Genomic DNA, 19,397 nt, shown 5'->3' with positions numbered 1-19,397 from the left:
TACAGCAACGTGTCTGGGTGTTTCCTCACGCTGCCCAAACACCTGAACCTTGCCGTACTCGTATATGGTTAGTGGCGGGGGGGGGGTGCACGCGAGCACAGCCACCTTATCGAGCCACGCGATGACGGGAACATCTGTCATCCATGAGCTTCCGCCACACTCCGTCGTGTTCCGCACCAGCGCCAGCGACCGAGGGGGGCGCTCTCGCGTCACATGACTGCCTAAAGACTCTTCACGCGCGTGGTGTGCGCAACGGAAAAGCTCAGGCGCGGAGTGTATCTCTTCCGCCCATCGCGGCTGGATGCCTATTCCCCGATCTGGTGACTCAGTCGAGCCGTGTCAAGGCTCAAAGCCTCCTGGCGAGCGTGTCTTTGTATTAAGGCCTGGCCAGGCTAATGGAAGGTCACGCGACCTCTGAAGCTGTCGCCCCTGGCGTGAATCACGCACCAACTGCCCATGGTAGGGTAGGTATTCGTACGATGATGAGGATTCAGGCGTTGCAGGGTAACCCACTGCGCAGGAGTGTGCACCGGCTTCACCCTGGTGGGGCTGGCTGGCCGAAGAGCGGCGCCGGCGGGCATCCGTTCCTCCATCCCCTCTCCCAGGAAAGGGCAAAGGGGTGGGCAAACGGGGGAGGGGCGTGGATGGTGCAGCGACGGTGATCGATGAGAGCGGCAGAGAACACCAACAAGGACGCAGGATTTTTTTTTCCCCCTGCCCCCCTTGGCTGCATCTCGCATCCGTCGGTCGCGCTTCTAGAACGGACAAAAACGCGTGGGAGACTGGGTTACGCGGGAGCCGAGACTTCGGTGACGCCGACGGGACCTGCATCTGAGGTTGGAAATTTTCCACCTCCAGCTCTTCAGGGTTTCCGGCCACCAAGCACACACACGCGCGCGCGCACACCCGGAGGTACCTACTAGCCACAGCTTCGAGGGAGGGGTCCCGACCGGCTTCGGACACAAGCACAGCCGGCCGTGGTGGCCGACAGCATGGCCTGAAGCCCGCCTGGTTGGCAACCTTAGTAACATGTGGAGGGTCATCTAAACGCACCACCCAGCCGCTGGAATGCACTGGAACGCTGCCAAGCCAGCCAAGCCACACTCGCCGGGGTTTAGGCACATATTATAAGGTAGGCACCTTACTAAGGTACTACAGGTACTCAAAACATGCATGTAGGTATACTGTACCTACGTACCGTCAAGTTACAGCCACCATCACCTCAGCCCGATCGGTTCTCGTCCGGGGGTCCAGGGATCTGGCTCGCGCCTGCGTAGGTAATGTTCCCTTGCATTGTAATTGCCCTACGCTGGGGGAGGGGGCGCGGGCTCGAGGTGTGCGCAGTACTTACCTCTTCGTAGGTATACGCCGCCACGTTGAACGTCCCTGGTGCCCGGGTCGTCGGCGAAGTGGCCTGCTGTTGCGGTGCGCGCCGTACCATTGTGTTTGCCCGGGCGCACTTTTGGGACTGTCCGTCGGCGGGCATCGCGGCCGCGTAGCCACGGCGCATCCCTGCGCTTCCGTCCTGCTGGCCCTCCTTGCACGTATGTACCGGCTCAGCCGTGGCCGCGTCGCATATGCGCAAAGAGTGTGCAGCGTAGATACGGCTAGTCGCTTTCTGGACGGTCAACACGAGCGAGCTGGCCTCGGGTCGCGGCATCACGGGGGACGCACGACAAGGTCTCACCAGGCCAGCACCCATGGCGGCCGGCACCCATGGCTGGACGGAGACGACGTGCCCGCCGCCGGCGCTCGGCTCGATCTCGGCATGCGGCGGCAGCGCCCGAAGCGCGGGCCCCTCCTCCACACAGGGCTGGTACCCGGGGGGGGGGGGGGGGGGTAAGGGGCTGCAGATGGGACCGGCCTCAAGTAGGTACGACTGATGGAAGCCACTCCTTGCCTGGTCCCTCGCAGAAACGTTAACGTTTCCGAGGTCGCTGCACCGCCGAGCCGCGGCAATTGTGGGTGCGGCTTGCTCAAGATTGGTGCAGCGTGGTGCGCAAGCGGGGGTGACGGACGATAGCGCCTCGTGCTGAGCGGCGCCGCGTCCTCTCCGTTGTGAACCCCCAATGCATGGCACATGCATTCCTTCAAGGCGAACCCACGATGCCTCAGATCTGCAGGTAAAATAGAACGAGGTCCCAGCATCTTGGCGCAACCGGACATGCCCGCGCTGTCCGTCTTGTCCCGACAACCTCCATCGCGACCGTGGCAGGGCTCCCTCTTCACCGTCGGATTGTGCGCGTTAAGCGTCAGAGGGGAGGGAGCGTTCATGCGTGGCAATCATACACCAGGACGTGGCGGCAGCGCTGGCACGGTGTCAGTAACCAACATCGAGAAGTGCTGCATCTCGTCCAACTTGTTCTTGGCCATGTGTGCAGTGGGGACCCATTCGTCCCGGGTGTCTGTTCCGCCAGTTATTGTTCTACTACAGGTGCCATTGCAACAAGGTGTCCTTGCCTAAATTTAGGCAACCTAGATTACCTGTTACCTCAAGGTAGATCTTGAAAGGACTTTGCAACCAAGTACGTCCCTACTCGGGGCTCGCCACGCTTCCCAATATGGAAGGAAGCAATGGGGGGGAGGGGGGCTGCAACATACCTAGTAAGGTACTTCGTACGTATGAGACAAACACAAGCGCGACAGGCACGACTGCATTTTCTGCTACCTGTAATACCTGTAGCACCTCGGTACTAACTCACTAGGTAAGTAAGTACCTACCTGTATTTACTACTATTAGGCAGGTACTAGTTAGTAGGTACCTAGGTACCAAGGTGTTGCTATATAGGTTGATACCTCAGTACGATAGAAGGAACTGGGTAATCTTATCATGAGGCGCAGCTCTGCGACAGATCGCGATCCAGAGCCCAGGCAGTGAGTGAGGCGCCGATGGGTCAAGAGCAGCCATCGGATCGTGCTCACCGACGATGCGATATTCGTGCTGCCACACGGTCCAGTGCCGGGCAGTCAGAGCGCCCGGTCCAGACGCAATCTGTCAACGTCAAAGCAGCTCGGCCATGTCTCTCGTTCACTCCTAGCACAGCACACCTGATCGCATGAACCCCCGAAGGCGGCTGCCCAGTCCCGCCAGTGACCCCGTGCAACCAGCTGCTGCTTGGCTTCGGGCGCAGGTTGTGTGTTAGTACTAGCTAGTTTCGAAAACACCCCAGGCAGATCTGGACCAGGGCGCCCCGTCAGTCTACCAGCCTGGCCCAAGCCGCTCTGCCGACACGGTCTGCGTCCACGAGCACCGACAACACGGAAGCGCCGAGGCGTCGCACTTCAAAGGTATAGCGAGTCCCGCGATCCTGCAGGCGGCAACTCTCCCATTCTCACACACACAACGGCACACGTAGAAACGCGACATGGTACGTAGCCCGCGCCACTGTGCTCTCAGGGTGGCCGGGCTCATCGTGGGGCCCCCCGCCCCAAGTCTATCACAGCGACTCATCTGCATGCCTTCGCATGTCCACCGTCAGCAGCCGGCGCGCCGTGGCGAGTCATTATGCACCCGTCACGTGAAGCCCGCATGCGGGCGGGCGACCGCGCCAGTGATCTTACAATAGACGCGTCCAGTCGATGTCAATGTTGTTGAGCTCAGCTTGAGCGGATTTCCATTATCCCGAGATGTAGACCGCCATTCCCCTCATATGGTACAAAAACACCCGTTTAGAAAAACAAACAACCCAATACCCGAATCCGTAGTCATCATGAAACACCCCAACATGGCCCCAGGTAACAGGGGAAAACGAGACGCGCCCCGAGGCGAACAAATTCGTAACGGACATGCAATAAGGACAATCGCTTAACCACCAAAACCGTACAGGGTGCGGCCTTGTCGCTTGAGTGCATAGACTACGTCCAGTGATGTGACCGTCTTCCGCTTGGCGTGCTCAGTGTATGTGACGGCGTCGCGAATGACACCCTCGAGGAAGGTCTTGAGAACACCGCGTGTCTCCTCGTAGATCACTGGCGGTCGCGTGTCAGTCTGCGCACTGCTTCCGGCTTGTGACTTTCTCCATGCGGGGGGGACCTACTGGCAGAAATACGCTTGACACCGCCACGACGAGCGAGACGTCGGATAGCGGGCTTGGTGATACCCTGGATGTTGTCACGAAGAATCTTGCGGTGGCGCTTGGCACCGCCCTTGCCGAGGCCCTTGCCGCCCTTGCCACCTAGTGCATGGCTGGTTAGCATTGTGTCTTCTTCAATGATGGCTTCCTTGTCGCTTGTGGGCAGTGTGACTCACGTCCAGTCATTGTGATGGGTGTTTGTGGATGTGTGGTTGTGTTTGAGGTTGGGGTCTTTTTTTTTGTCGCGGACAAAAATGCGAGTGACAGTATAGAGGGGAATAGATTGGGTGGTGGTCAACGAAAGGTGCAGTAGAGGCGGCGGTGGGCGAGCTTAAGTACAGGTGGGCCGAAATCACAGATCAGTTGGCCGTCTGCGGCTGATGCGCGACTGATTGTGCTGAGAAGGGGGGAGGAAAAAACATTGCCACGGTCGCGAGGGGAGGGGGGTGGGGGGCCCACTGGCGCGTGCCCGCGTCAGCGTGTGCCTGTGCTGGGGCTCGACGCCGGGGCGGGAGAGAGGGAGAAGCTCCACATGGCAACAAGCCATGCAAAATAACAGACGCGCCGAAAACTACCATTGTAATGACACACGATGTACGTGCACGCGTGTATGGAGATCGTCGCCGTTTGGATGATTCGAGGTGGCTAGCCAGTGAAACAACGTCCTGTGCGCGCCTGCCTACGTGCGTGCTTGTTTAACTTTCCGCGCCTGGTGTCCAAATTCCGTCACTACAATAGTTATACAATATTGTACTCCTATATGCGTTGCACTTGAAAGTTGCTCAAACGGGGCGGCTGGCCGAAGGATATCTATACGTAGCCCTACGTAGGTACTGCGTTCATGCCCATGTCTTGCTGGGGGGCTGTGTGCGTCAGTGCACGTACTATGTAGTTATGTATGATGCCCGTCTTCTCCGTCTTGTGTCTCGCAGAACCAGTGGATGATGCATGCTGGTGACGTCGCATCGTGGTGGACAAGCTGGACGGTATAACGGATACCGTTTCCCGCCAACGAATCGTGACTACTAATAAGTACTACTTAAGGTCAAGGAACCACATGTGCTGCTCATGGTAGATACGCACGGCGTGGCGGCGTGCGTTTGTTTGTAGTTGCCCTGGTTCCATCCGGCGTCTTTGATTGGATGGATATTCGACCCTGCACCTTCTAAAGACTGACCGTCCCAGCGGGCCATGGGTGGGATGAAATCCATTCTCATTCATCTCGCCGTAATGAATCGATACAGTGCTGCCAGTCACTATCTGCTATATGCTCGCGTGCACCTCGACGTTGACGTGCGGTAACATGTGTCCGCCATGTGTCTCAACCGAATACGCAGTCCGGGAGTCGTAAGGGTTACACATCAATGGCAGCGCACACTACCAACGAAAGAGTGGCAGCATATGTATGGATGGGGTTAAGAAACGGTAATGGCGTACTGCACGCTGCATCAACCATACCCCATGCCATTTACGCCGTCACCATCATATCAACACGTACGTTACTGTCGATATCTCGAGATTCGAGTGGTCGCGCACTAGGTCTAGGGTAAGCGATGCTTCATCGACACGAAGCTGGACTGGGCTGACGGCGGATGCCAATTTCACATGGCCAATCAAAAATCGGCGCACTGCTTGAGTGCAAGACCCACTGCGAATTTCCACATCGGGTTACGGCGTGCACGCTGTAACGCGGGCGGGCCAGGCACCACACGCAGGCGGCGCGGGTGCAACGCCTCCGCCTAGGGCCCCGAAGGAGGGAAACAACAGGAACCTTGCCTGCGTTAGTACCTACCTATCGACAACCATTGCGTGCGGTGGTGGTTGGCAGGTGTTGGTTGCGAAGTACTAACTTCACCTACGCAGTACTAACGTAACACAGACGCGAACGTCCCGTGCACATACGCCCGTAGGTACGCACATACGGCGTGCTTAGAAAATGCCTACGGGGCGACGCGCGACGACGAGGTGATGAGCGGGCGTTTGACACGGAGCGAGAACCCGGTCGCGCTGAGCACGCGAATATGTGGCCGTCTGTCTCGGTCGCGCGGTGCTGGGCGTCACAGAGCATGTGCTACGTTCCTCTGTCTGAGAAGTGCCTGCCTGTCTGTCTTGTCTGTCCGCTGGCTGGCCCCGCCCCGCCATCACGCAAAGCATGGAGAACAAGGGTGGGCATTCTTTCCAAGCTCCACACTGCGCCGCGCCTGCGCATTTCCAGCAGAGAACTTAGGCTGCCCTGCCCCCCTTGCCTCCCCCTCCCCCCCCCGGGAGCCCGATTTCTGGCAGACCGTCGCCTTCCAATTAGTGCACCCACTCTCCGCCAGCGCGTCAGTCAGAAAAAATCCATGTCACACACGCACACCGCAGGCGAAACCCAAAGCGCACGGTCCACTAGCGCGCAACCCATTTTCTCAGATCAGCCGCTGAGCCTTGCCTCTGCCGGCCAGAGGTATTAAAGCGCCCCCCCGCCCACCTCCGTCTCCCAACTCTTTCTCCTGCATCTCACACCCACTTCGTCACCAACCCCACACCGCCCACCAAAACACCACACACGCGCAACACCAGCAACAATGGCCCGCACCAAGCAGACCGCCCGCAAGTCCACTGGTGGCAAGGCTCCTCGCAAGCAGCTTGCCTCCAAGGCTGGTGAGTTTCATAATTCGCGACGCCTGCCATTTTGCGCAGACGCGTCATCGTCACGCTTCCGCATCTGCTAACACGCGTCATGCCAGCCCGCAAGAGCGCCCCCTCCACCGGCGGCGTCAAGAAGCCTCACCGCTATAAGCCCGGTACCGTCGCTCTCCGTGAGATTCGTCGCTACCAGAAGTCGACTGAGCTTCTGATCCGCAAGCTCCCCTTCCAGCGCCTCGTGAGTAACATCTGCATCGTCATACCCATGCCTGCCGCATGACACTAATGCCACCTGCACAGGTCCGTGAGATCGCACAGGACTTCAAGAGCGATCTTCGCTTCCAGTCTTCCGCCATCGGTGCCCTCCAGGAGTCCGTCGAGTCTTACCTCGTCTCCCTCTTCGAGGACACCAACCTGTGCGCCATCCACGCCAAGCGTGTCACCATCCAGTCCAAGGACATCCAGCTTGCCCGCCGCCTGCGCGGCGAGCGTAACTAGACGATGGGATGCAGGATATAGCCAGGGGGCTTCACGACTTTGCTTTTGACGATGGATTCATGGGTCGGGGGTTAATCACGGCGTTACAATGACACTTGCTTTGCACCACAGTTGGGGATGTACATTATACCAGGCAACCAAGCCGGCCTGGGCCCGCGGAATGCAACTGGACCGGACGCGGTCCATGATTTACATGAAAAGCACGTGCCTCGATGTGAAACGACGAACGCCTGATGTGAAGATGGGACATGTACCGCAGGCAGACTGCCTCGCGCAAGACGCGTGATCGCGTGTAGTTGTTATTGTATCAACAAGATCGACCCACACACAACGCGAGTGGGCCGTCTCCGTGAGCAGGCCGGCCATGGACGCGTGTAGATTACCAGCGCTAGTATCGAGGACTGAGCATACAGTTGACGGTACTGGATTTGCAAGGTGAAGTCGGGCGGGCAACGCTTCAAGACTATCTGGACCAGACAACGTCCCGCCAGCTTGCTTTCGCCACAAGCTACGAGCAGTCCCTTCCACATGGAGATCGCGATGACTCGCCGTGCAGCTTCACTGGGCAAGGGCGAGCATGACACAGTACAACATAGGAGGCCCGCGAAATGAGGCCTGGACACGATGACCAACACGGCCCCGTCGCCTTGGTCAGAGCAGAGCCTTCCATCCACCCGCCTTGGGACGCTCGAGGCCCAGGAAGCTAGCCACCTGGCCAAGGTGGTCGACGCCCCAGAATGACTCAACATTGCCGGCCGCGTTGGTGCACACCATCCATGGCAGGCCGAAGGCGCCGGCGGCGAAGGCCTCATCCGTGTTGCGCAGCAGGGCCACCTTTCCCTTGTTGCCGGCCTCTGCGGCGACGCTGGCCGCTGTCTCGCTGCCGAGGACTCTGTCCAGGAGCGAATGGAGCACCTCGGCCTTGTGCGTCTCGCGGTGCTCCACCCAGAAGTCGTGGAACATCGCGTCCAGCGCTTGCACCAGGCGCTGCTGCCGGCCCCTACCGTCTGCCTCGTCCAGCGCCGCGAGCTGGCGCATGATGCCAAGCGTCATGGGCGGGAAGTTAGCAGGCAGCTCCTTCTTGATAGGCACCTGCAGCGTCTCGGCCCACAGCTGACGGTTGTGGTTGATCCATGACTTCTTATCTGTTGTGAAGTGGTCAGCAGGATCTTGTTGCCCCAAGTGCGTTGCGCTCGAAGCCGCACGCGCAGCTCTCGTCTGCACGTACTCGTGATGTTGATGGGCGCCGTGTTGCCGCATGCCTTCATTAGGCCGCCCAGGAAGATGGGTACATATGTGATGTCGCAGCTTTGGAAGACTGCATGGTGCTGTGCGGGCCGTCAGCCGGTGCGCGTGTCCGAGACAGCGAGATACCCTTGCGAAACATACCCGGAGCACATAGTACGCAATATAGGCGAACGGACTGACCGTGTCGACGTAGAGCGTAATCTTGTTGCGCGACATATTTGCTGTTGGCAGCGTCGTACGACGTGACGTGGTACACAAAGAGGTACTTGCTTGAGAATGGGGCTGTGCCAGCCAGTCTTCCAGTCAGGTGTGGCTCGTCAGGGCCCTTCCAAGTTGAGGGCAGACGTCGTTCTTGTAGGCGCTTCCCCGCTAGCGGACAGCACCCGGGGTCCTGCCTTAGTACGTACCTTGGTACTTAGTTACTAATCAGGTACCTTAGTACTGACAGGCCTTTCCAATCTCGAACTTATTGCCCGCTGCCGGCGCGCATACCACCAAATTTAGTACGTAGTAGCAAGGTGCCTCTACCTATAGGTACCTTAGCACCTTGGCTGTAGTAGCTCGAGCCCAGCGGCAATGATTTTACACAAACCAAACCACATCGCCGTGGTGAACCCTCCCCTCTCAGCTGACATTGCCGAGAAGGGCGCGCAACGTAGCCTCGGCTCAATCACATCGAGGTGTCGTGCTGCAAGACATGCGTCTCCGAGCAACGATAAGGGTCTTCTTTCTTTTGGTGACTGGATTTCGAGCCTGAAGACAATGGAAAAGACAACGAAAAGGCAAACATACATACGCGCGCAGCGTCAAATGCAAATCCCACTTGCTCTGACAATCATGGTTTCCTACGTCTCTTGCTATCATGTACCAAGTACTGCCCCATCGAACGGCCACTCGACACATCCTTGTCTGCGCGCCACCTCAAAAGCATTTGCTGGCCGTGGCCGGCTCTCATGCCAGCGAGTCCACGTGGTACGTCGGCAGCTGGGTCAGTACATCAAAGCCACCAGTTCCGACTCTCCCCAACCTACCCATTACCAATCGACTGCTCGGTGTTGTTAGGTCATCCCAATCGCCATCCAACACTGCGTCCTTCAAGAATGCAAGCGTAGTCTCGAAACTCATCTTGGTGAACGGGCTAACGTTGCCCCTCAAGCCCATGCGGCTGAAGGCGGTAAAGTCGCCGTTCCTCGTCATGTAGTCTGCGATCAGGTTGAGGTGCCGACTATCAACCGCGATGCCGTGTGACTTGAAGACGCCTCCCAGTTCGCGCACAATGTTGTTTCGACAAGCTTCCACGCCGTAGACGTCCAGCACCGCCCCAATATCGTTGGTCTCGATGCGGTTCGGATCGATAAAGTCGCTGTATCTTTGCATAGCCCGTAGGTTGACGCCCTCCGTGTGTATGGCCCGTATGCCTTTCTCTTCAACGAAGCTGCAAGAGTTGACGCCGGAGATCTGCTGCACCACCGTCTTGCGGATCGCGTCTTGCACGATGTTGAGCATCAGCACCTTGGGGATAATGGCGTCAAACTCCATTGTCAAGGTGCACCAGCCGCCATCCTTCTCGTCGGAGTCAAAGTCCGTAACCTCTGCGTAAGCGTCGAGGACCCGCTGCGTCCGAGCCTTGGCAGACCAAGATGTCATGTTCTCGTCCTCCTCGTCCTCGTCCGAATTGTCGGCGTTACGCGTGGATGGTGGAGGGCTACCGCCGAAACCCTCGTCTTCCATCTCGCTAGCCATGGCCTCCCTCTCATTCGCCCGCTGGATGGCGTCATCGTCGTCGTCGTTGGGCCCGTATGATACAGCCTCGCTGCGGTTTGCGCGCTGCTTCGAGTTGGTGGCATCGTCATCGCCTATGTCGTCGTCGTCATCCTCGCCGTGCCCCTCGCCTTCGGGCTCTAGAGCAGCCATCTCCACGACGCCAGCCTTAACTCCAATTTCGGGAGTGGCATTGGTCGTCTGGGCCTGCCGCTTCTTAATCTCCTTCTTCGTGAGAGATAGAATAGCCCGCAAAAGCTTCCGCTCGACGGTGTCCATCACGTCGCAGATGCGGATTGCGTACGTTTTGGTATACTCTGCCGAGGGAAAGAACTTCAGACTGACTTTGTAGACTTTTGCCAAACCATATACCTTGCCTTTGCCGACCCTCTCCTCGACAGCGGCGCGGTCAAGAATTTGCCCTAGTCGCAATGCGCTAATTGATTTGGCAAACACCTCTGCATCGTTCGATGAAAGCTCCGAGATTGGGTACAGGGACATGGCAGGCGTTGAGATGTCCTTGCTTGCCGTCATCAGAATCTCGCGAAGTCGAGGAATACCCAGGGTGACGTTCTTGGCTGAATGCCCTGCTAAGTGGAAAGTATTCAGGGTCATTTGCGTTGACGGTTCGCCCACAGATTGGCCGGCGACAATGCCCACAGCTTCGCCAGGCTCCACCAGAGACCGTAGGAACTTCATGGCAAAAAGCATCTCCGCGTTCTTTCGATTGAGGGCGACACGGGGAAGGCCTCGTTGAGCCTTGTTACCCTTCTCACGTACCAATCCGTCAGCGTTCTTCTTGAGGTAACTTGACACGGCATCGTAGAACGTTTCTGAAGTGACGAAAGCGTTCGTAGCTGGATCGAAGTTGGCGGAAAGAGGATCTTTTGCGTTTCGATCGTTGGCCTTGGCATGCTTGATGGCGCTCTTCATGTACTTGGTGAACGCAGCTCGGTGGGCCCCAAGTCGCTCGCCGAGCTTGGGATCATACCTCAACTGCGCTGCCTCAGACGTGACGTTTTGCAGAATGAAACTAAAATCGGACAAGTACATTTGTTTCGTCACGTCAAGACCATCCTCACCGTATAGAAATTGGATCATGGACCCGTCGGCATCCCGCACAGTTGTGTCATAGGCTACCGTTAGCCCTTCCATGCCTTTGATAATGCATCTTTGCAGGTAACCTGAGCGCGAAGTCTTCACTGCTGTATCGATGAGACCTTCTCGACCAGCCATGTGATGGAAGTAGTACTCCTGCGGTCGAATGCCTGTTAGGAAGCGGTTCACGATGTAGCCGCCGGCCCTGACATTGGTTTCAAATGGCTTGAAGCATGGCAAACTCTTGCCGCTGACCATCAGAGGCACACGTCTTCCCTCTAAAACCTGCTGACCAAGATTGCATGAAATGAGGGATGCGTTCACTCGGGAGCCCTTGGCTCCCGATGTCGTCATGGCCTGCATTTGATTTCTCGGGAAGGGCTTTTCCAGGCCCTTAGGAATGCAGGACTTCTGAACGGCATCCGTAATCTCCCTTGTCCGTTGATTCATTAGGAGGTCCAAGCCCTCCTGCTTGCTGTCGTCGCGCACAACCTCTTCAAGGCGCTCCAAGAGAAGAGGGTTGAGCGGGTTGGACTGGTTTTCCAGAGAAACGTAGCCAGATGCGATTTGAACTCCCACCGTATCGGCAGCAACAAGCTCCCTTCGTCGTGCATCCTCACCCTCCTGAGTGAGCCTGAGATCATCTATGCCGCAGGAGAAGGCTCTCATGTTGAGGTATCTAGTCAGCAGGCGACCAAGGCTGCTCAGCAACTTGCCCGCCACAGCTGGACCGTAAATCTCGTGAATTGCATGAATCAGGCCTCCAGAACTAGGTCCGATCTGTGATTTGTCCAGAATTCCGGTGATGAACTCTCCGTCCTGGATGAGAACGCTGCCCTCCTCCGAATTGGCCCCCCACTGGTCCGCCCTTATCAGGACCTCTCTGCGCATAGACAGGCCACCGCAGTTAGGCGGGCGGATGTTCTGGAGGATTGTAGTTACGACCTGCTTGCCTGTCCACCTTGGCACTGGCTTGATGATTGCAGGAGGCACAAGCTCAATCCTTTCCCCAAGGATGTGCCCGCTCTCCGGGCGCAGGGCACTATAGACCAATTGGTGGTAGTCGCCGCGACTGAAGAATGTATCACGGTTGCACAACGTGACTGAGACGGAGATGTGGTCTTGAATCAAGCCTCTGAGTGGCTTGCCGGCAGTGCCGGATAGGTACTGGTGGTCTGTGTCGGCAATTTGCAAAGCCTCTGCCCGGGCAACCTCATTTTGCGGAAAATGCATATTCATCTCGTCGCCGTCGAAATCGGCATTATATGTGTTGCAGTTGGCATAATGCATTCGAATCGTCTTCTCTCCAGGGAGCACTCGCACTCGGTGGCCCATAATAGAAGGCTTGTGCAAGGTCGGCTGACGATTCATCAATACAACATCGCCATTCGTCAAGTGACGATACACTTTCTTGTTCCTCATTCTCGCTGCGCTGGTGTTTGTAGGCGCTAGGAGCTGATTGGCAAGCGAGATGCGATCTTCGACTGACTTGTTCCGGAGATTGACGACTTGGCCGTTCTCATTCTCAATCGCGAAGGCACCCGGCCACTTGTCGACGCCATTGATGACGGCCTGCTGCATATCTCGAAAGTTGTGGCTGGTGACGGGCTCTGGGTATGTGAGTTTCTTTGCAAAAACGGGGGGGACGCCAATCTCATTGGTCTCGATGTTGGGGTCCGGTGAGATAACACTTCTGGCGGCATAGTTGACGCGCTTGCCCATCATGTTTTTTCTGAACAAACCCTCCTTCTTTTCGAGCTTCTGCTTGATGCCGTCTTCGTTGCGCTTTGCCGCAGCACCCTGTACAGGGTTCTTGGTCTTGTCGATGAGTGCATTGACACCTTCCTGAAGCTCTGTCCAAGCTTGGTGCATTTGGACAACGTCGGCATTGCCAGCGTCCAGGGCGTTGTATACTTGGGCAATTTTGCTGCAGCTCCTGAGTATGTTCTTATACAGGGAGTTCTGTTGGGCCTCGGCAATCTGCGAATCGCCAGTGCGCGCCTCTGGTCGATACCGATTGGGAGGAACCAGGATTGTCGTCATAAAGAACATATCGGGCGTGACTTTGGGCGAGCTTCGCGTGGGCGGCTTGGCGTTGTATAGGAGCGAAAGGAGTTCCTGCTCCTTCTCAAAAAGCTCTGCTAGCCTCGCGTGAACCTCCATGGAGCTGATGTATCTTTGGGGTGGAGCAGAATCGGCAGCATCCGCATCTGGCATTTCGATATCCTCGAGCGTAGTCGTCTGTACTTTGCGGCTTGGTGAGCCAATGTCGGCGACTCCTTCATCGGATGCGTAGCCGTCCCCCTTTCGAGGCTTCTTGTTATGGTAGACGCGTGTCATGGCATCATCCCACTTCAGGCTCTTCTGAGCCATCTTGGCTTTCTCCTTTCCGGACAAGGACTTTTCGAAGATCTTGACGAATCTATCTTTCCGATATGTTGGTGATATGCCACCACAGCTGGCGCACATCGCTTTTTTCGTGATATCGGTCAGGAATTCCTTGATGACCTCTCGACGCATCTCACTGGCGCCCTCGTGTTTACCCTTCTTTACATCGCCCCTCCGCAGCTTGCTCCCACGGAGACAGCGCTGCACATACTTTTCTCGCGCGCGGGTGACGTTGTCGATGGAAGAGGTTCCTTCCTCCTCGGCCTCACTATCCTCCAGGCCGAGGGACTCTTGAAGTTCCACGGCGAGTTCATTCTCGCCGATAGACCCGACTATGTGAGCCTGTTGGATAAGGCCATGTTGAAGGAGGCGAAGCTTGCAGGTGTATGCGTGCAGCTCCTTTGGTGGCAGTCGAAAGCCTTTGCAGTAGACGCATGTCGCCCGGAGGAGACGGTATGCCTGGTCCAGAAACACCGGATGGTAGACGGGCACGGGGAGCTGAATGTGGCCTGGATGCCCGGGACACGAGGCCTGATTCAAGTTGCAAGTTGAACATCTGCGACGGCCACGAGTTAGTCGTCGGTCATCCAAACGGGTTGGACGGGGACACCTGGACTTACGGTGAATCGCCCCAAGAGCCAAGAGCCGGGTCATAGAGACCGCCAGGCACCGGATTTAGCAGATTGTCAAAGGTGCTTTCGTTCTCGATGCGCTTGACGGATACTGCCCGTATTTCGTCAGCGGAGAGAAATGTGAACTCGACGCTCTCCACCTCGGAGGCGACGGGCTGTGCGATATTCATGATTGCACTTCGTCGAGGGCCGGGAGGGGAGAGACGAGTCCAATTCTGCGAGCCAATTCCATGAGCTGGAGGATGGGGAACGGTTCGCGATGGCGGGCAGCAACTGAAGACGAACAAATTTTTGGCGGTCCTGGGCGGCAGAATTTCTCATGCGGGCGGCTGGTGGTCCAGCGAGTGGGTCCCCAGTGTCACCGAAGCAGGTCAACAAGGCGACTCCACACCCAAAAACACCAACACTTAGTTACTTGGTCGCTGTTGCCTCCGTTGTGCCAGTCCTTGCGATCCATCACCACTGCGTCCGGCCTCGCGTCCGGCGCTCTCGACTACGAGCCTGGTCTCTGCTCATACTTTGCCTCTCCGAAGCGCCTTGGTCTGACGTTTTTGAACTGCCACCTACCGTCTCGCCCGGCACTCAGGCTCGGCCACTGCTAGGCGGAGGGAGCTTACGACGAGCAATCCCTGACGGGTCGTCCTCACACACCGTACTCGCAATCGTGTGACACGAAGCGAGGCACGAACGGAAGCGGGCGCCATAGCGTGACAAGTATCTGGACGCCGAAGGGGGGACTCGCAGCGCCATGGATTCTTCACAGCACTCTGGACTAGGCCCGCGCCGTGACGCGGCATCAAGAGTCCAAAAACCTGAGTCTACTGCTGACAAGATGGCGGCTCTCAAGGCTCGTGTGGCAGCCGCCATCGGAACGAGCAAGGCAAAAGGCGGTTTGAGCGTTGGCCTGCACCCGGCCCTCGAGGATCTTGGGTCTTGGAAATCGCAGGCCAAGACCACAGACAGTCCGAAGACACCACGAACATCACATGTTGAGCCGGCCAAGTCACCCCGGCTCAACACGCCGAACAGCCGACCCGTCCAGGGCAAGAGTAAAGACTACAATCCGTATTTCGACGATAGTCTCGCCTCTCAAACAACCGGGGGCAGACGGCGGGAGCCGAAGCATTTGGTTTTCAATCAGAAGGGCAAGTACATTCAGCAAGCGAGTGCCCTCCGTCGGCAGGCTGCCCTGGAAAACATGAAAAAGAGGATAGCGGAGCAGACGCGGAAAGCCGGTATTGATGATGACCTGGACGTCGAGAAGAACTTCGTGGTGGAGGCACCTCCAGGAATCGAGTGGTGGGATGAGGGCTTGCTTGCTGGACAGAGCTACGACAGCCTCGAGGACCCGATGAAACTGAAGATACTTTCGCCAGACAGCATCGTGACGGAGTACATTCAGCATCCAGTTGCTCTGGAGCCTCCCCAGGACCGCCATGCGTCGACCGCAAAACCCATGTACCTTACATCCAAGGAGCAAGCCAAGATACGCCGCCAGCGTCGTATGGCAGAGCTGAAGGAAATGCAAGCCAAAATCCGACTCGGATTGGTGCCTGCGCCACCCCCAAAGGTGAAGAAAGGCAACCTAATGCGTGTCCTTGGAGATGGTAAGCCTGCCTGAAAACGCTATCAGTATGGCGCTGATTTGAAAATCTAGTCGCTGTCAAAGACCCTACGGCAGTCGAAGCGAGAGTCAATCGTGAAATAGCGGAGCGTCACGACAAACACGTCCAGGCGAACGAGGAACGCCAGCTCACCAAGGACCAAAAACAAGAAAAGTTGGCCAAAAACCAGCAAAAGGACGCGGACAAGGGTATACATGTCCTAATCTTCAAAATCAACAGCCTGGCCAATGGGCAGCATCGCTACAAGATCGGTGTCAACGCCGAGCAGTTGGGCCTCACGGGGACTTGCATCATGCACCCCAAATTCAATCTCGTCATTGTCGAGGGTGGAGCATGGAGCATAAACAAATTTCGGAAGCTGATGCTCAACCGCATTGAATGGACTGAGAACTCTCCACCAAAGTCCAGGGACGACAAGCGCGAAGCTGGCCGCGACTGGCTCAAGGCCGAGACCGAGGACGGGAGCCTCAAGGACATGTCATTGAACGAATGTAAGCTTGTCTTTGAAGGCGAGCAAAAGGCGAGAGGCTTTCGAAAATGGGGCAGCAAGGTTTGTGAGACGGACCAAGAGGCCAGAGACGTTCTTTCACGGGCCAAGATGGACAATTTCTGGTCTCTGGCCAAGGGGCTGGCTTAGACAAAATGAAGACTTGTGCGCCTTGCTCTACAACTTGAGTGCCAAGGAACGTGGGGACAAGTCCAACGCATTCTATTTGCGTTGTCCGCCCGCTTGGCTCTGCCGAGCGCATCTATAAGAACTTGTTACATCTCTTGCCACATCTCCTCTCGCACACTGACTGGGCTTAGTGCACAGTATGTTCCCACCGCACAAAAGAACTACCCGCCGATGTGCTAATGGCACGTTGCCCCGCGTTGTTAACTTCGCCAGGGTTGTTCCGGCGGCAGTGTGTGTGGTGAAGTTGGTGGCATCAGGAGGCCCTTTCCATCTGCCCCACCATTCTCTTGCTCGATCCTCGGGGCTGGCGGAACGGGAGCCGAGAGCCCACGGCTGTGCAGATCGAGAGTCTTGATGTCGAATCTTTTGGAGCAGCCATCCTCCATATGCCTGTGGTAAACGTTCAGCATTCAGCGTGCACGCAGCAAGACAAGACGTCCCGTCGACTGACCTGCGCAAGGTGTCTTTGCGGGCGAAGAGCCGGCCACAGTAGTCGCAACGGTAATTTCGCTCCTTGGCATGGACACTCTGGTGATGTCGCTGAAGATCGGTTTTCCGGACAAACTTTTTGTGGCAGCCGCTCACCAGACACGGAAAGGGGTATTCGCGTTGCTCGTCATGGGTTTCAAGGTGTGACTTGTAATTGTAACTGCGGCTGAAGAACTTGCCGCAACCCTCGACTGTGCATTGAAAATTGGCCTCGTCTTTGGTAGTGTGCTTCCGAGGCACACGCCGCGTGCGGGTAGTATTTGCGACGACAGAAGCTGAGGTGGCCGGCACTGACAGCACGGCTCGCTGCGAGAGGCCGCTACCACTGGGTCTTATCCATCCTTGCGCGACAAAGCTCGGTGGCGACTGCGAGGGAAACGGGTTGACCGAAGAGCTCAGGACGGTGCCGGTAGTATCGTTAGGGGGGCATGTTGGCAGGGTCAGTGTCTGGTGTGCCGCTGGCCCAGGGGACGGGTCGTGGGGGTTAACTCCTAGCATGCCAACGTCATGGGAGGTATATGCGAATTCATTGCCATGGACAACGGGATTCGAGGTTCGGTCACTTGCATTGTGTCCCGCGTGCCGCGAGGCCCAATCCTGACCAACTGTTGGATGGACGTGGTAGGCTTCAGCAGCCGGTTCCTGAGGCTGGACGATTGCATAGTTGGCGAAGATGTCATGACCAGTGTCAAGCACCGGAGGTAGCTGATGGGGATACTCCCACTGCGGCTCGGTGATCGTCCTTGGTGCTAGGGCCTGCGATGATCGACCTAGATGGAGCCGTTGGGCCGTCGAAGAGGTGCCCCGGTCGAGGTCCAAGAGAGCGACCGAGGGGTAGCCGGCCGTCGATGATGCTGAGGAGCGGTTCTGAACCATGCCATAGTGTGACGTTACCTGTGGCCGATGCTGTTGGCGTTGCTGTGCTTGTTGGGGACGATTGTGTGGCGAGGGAGGCTGCTGGTGTTGCTGGGCCGGCGGCTGCTGCTGCTGCTGCTTTTGTTGATGCGACAGTGCTGGCGACGGAATGAGTGGTGGAGGCGTGAGGTCCATCATTCGTCACGGATAGTTATTCAACGCTGGCTCGATGTGTGAGCGCTTGGACCGCCCCAAAAGGGGGAGAGGGAACTGGCTGTGACCACGGTCGATCAACCATCGGGGTTGAGCACCGCTTCATGGGGTGCACTTGAAGTAATTCCCGACGCTGCGCTCCACCAGTTTGGAGACATCAGGGATGATGAGAGTACGGCGATTGTCTGTTGGAGTTACCGCCGGGCGATAAAAGCGAGAGACGTGTTGGAACGGCCGGACGGAACAGCGTGGACGGGGGAAAGCAGCAACACTGATGCGTGCCAGAGCAGCGTCTGGATCTCGTGACCTGATTAGGACAGGCCAACAAGGTGGCCGAAGCCTTGGGAAAGATGGGGTTCCGCTGAGAGACAGAAGGACGGAGTCAACGTCGAGAGAGCACGCGGCGGCAACGGCGACATGAAGGAGCAGTCGACCTCGTCCAGGGGGATGGGGTTGCTGCTTGTTGGAGCATCAAGAGGCAACCCAAACGCGAATGCGACTTGCTGACAACTCTATGAGCTGCAACCAGCACGTTTGGGTAAAAGCATGAACGGAAAGGAAGGAAAATGCAAGCAAATATTCAGGCGAGGTGGGTGGGCCGAGCATCGAGTGACAAAACGTGGACCAAGTACAGGAAGCAAGTCGTATGTAGGTATGGGGAACAGCCCGGCAGGGCAGGAAATGCACAAACAAGAGCAACAAGTCAGTTGTGTGCATACGGTGTAGGGACATGCAAGTAAGACGTCGCGGACTGGGCCAGAACCGGGGGGTCCCCGTGGACACGACACAGCTTGAGTACTCGTACACGGAGTCACGCCGAGGCACACACCACTTCCAGGTACGAAGTACACGGCCAACGAGTCAAAACACCATTCCCGTCACGGAACCCTGGGCTGGTCGAGGGACCCAGGCTAGGTTGGACATGGGGGCCAGGCGATGACAGCGGAATTGAGGGGCTGGGCAAGCTTGAGCGTGAGCATGCCCCAGACGTGAGCTGATGGCCCGCGAGAACGGATCCGTGATTTGCTGACGGGCACCAGCGACTGCGCAGGCAGCCCGGCAGCCATCCATTTGCGTGTTGCTGCATCACGTACGAAGTAGTTGGCCCGTGATGCCCATTCGCCGGCGACGACTTCAACCTCAACTTACAAGCAGACGAGCCGGGACCCCGACAAGTCCGATGCTCTTGCTACCACTACCAAACACAATCGTG

At 57.2% G+C, this 19,397-nt stretch overlaps 6 protein-coding genes across 7 annotated transcripts; 2 read left to right on the top strand and 4 right to left on the bottom strand.

Moving 5' to 3' along the window:
• Positions 1–3,579: 3,579 nt before the first annotated feature.
• On the bottom strand, positions 3,580–4,460 carry HHF1_1 (Histone H4). The gene is made up of 3 exons (XM_047983753.1): positions 4,250–4,460; positions 4,038–4,175; positions 3,580–3,969 (listed from the first exon to the last, which is right to left on the bottom strand). The coding sequence occupies exons 1-3, from the start codon at positions 4,257–4,259 to the stop codon at positions 3,806–3,808; spliced, it is 312 nt and encodes a 103-aa protein (XP_047839725.1). The 5' UTR covers positions 4,260–4,460; the 3' UTR covers positions 3,580–3,805.
• A 1,891-nt stretch (positions 4,461–6,351) lies between these two features.
• HHT1 (histone H3.1) lies at positions 6,352–7,400 on the top strand. Its single transcript, XM_047983752.1, has 3 exons — positions 6,352–6,716; positions 6,803–6,939; positions 7,002–7,400. The coding sequence occupies exons 1-3, from the start codon at positions 6,641–6,643 to the stop codon at positions 7,197–7,199; spliced, it is 411 nt and encodes a 136-aa protein (XP_047839724.1). The 5' UTR covers positions 6,352–6,640; the 3' UTR covers positions 7,200–7,400.
• On the bottom strand, positions 7,353–8,799 carry JDV02_002697 (Glutathione transferase). Of its 2 annotated transcripts, XM_047983750.1 has the most exons (3): positions 8,589–8,799; positions 8,428–8,527; positions 7,353–8,344 (listed from the first exon to the last, which is right to left on the bottom strand). In XM_047983750.1, exons 1-3 carry the CDS (start codon positions 8,661–8,663, stop codon positions 7,851–7,853), a joined length of 669 nt encoding a protein of 222 aa, XP_047839722.1. In that variant the 5' UTR covers positions 8,664–8,799; the 3' UTR covers positions 7,353–7,850. The 2 variants fall into 2 exon arrangements, with proteins under 2 accessions (XP_047839722.1, XP_047839723.1); XM_047983751.1 differs by having other exon boundaries at positions 8,428–8,749.
• Positions 8,800–9,157: 358 nt separating this feature from the next.
• Positions 9,158–14,605, bottom strand: JDV02_002696 (DNA-directed RNA polymerase). Its single transcript, XM_047983749.1, has 2 exons — positions 14,315–14,605; positions 9,158–14,250 (listed from the first exon to the last, which is right to left on the bottom strand). The coding sequence occupies exons 1-2, from the start codon at positions 14,494–14,496 to the stop codon at positions 9,399–9,401; spliced, it is 5,034 nt and encodes a 1,677-aa protein (XP_047839721.1). The 5' UTR covers positions 14,497–14,605; the 3' UTR covers positions 9,158–9,398.
• A 111-nt stretch (positions 14,606–14,716) lies between these two features.
• prp3 (U4/U5/U6 small nuclear ribonucleoprotein prp3) lies at positions 14,717–16,934 on the top strand. Its single transcript, XM_047983748.1, has 2 exons — positions 14,717–15,933; positions 15,984–16,934. The coding sequence occupies exons 1-2, from the start codon at positions 15,075–15,077 to the stop codon at positions 16,586–16,588; spliced, it is 1,464 nt and encodes a 487-aa protein (XP_047839720.1). The 5' UTR covers positions 14,717–15,074; the 3' UTR covers positions 16,589–16,934.
• JDV02_002694 (uncharacterized protein) lies at positions 16,828–18,169 on the bottom strand (the record flags this gene model as incomplete). Its single annotated transcript, XM_047983747.1, has 2 exons — positions 16,828–17,017; positions 17,079–18,169. The coding sequence occupies 2 exons, from the start codon at positions 18,167–18,169 to the stop codon at positions 16,828–16,830; spliced, it is 1,281 nt and encodes a 426-aa protein (XP_047839719.1).
• Between the last annotated feature and the right edge of the window lie 1,228 nt (positions 18,170–19,397).

The sequence above is a fragment of the Purpureocillium takamizusanense genome, chromosome 2 (assembly GCF_022605165.1).
Source record: "Purpureocillium takamizusanense chromosome 2, complete sequence".
NCBI lineage: Eukaryota > Fungi > Ascomycota > Sordariomycetes > Hypocreales > Ophiocordycipitaceae > Purpureocillium > Purpureocillium takamizusanense.
This window is presented reverse-complemented; position numbering and strand designations above follow the sequence as displayed.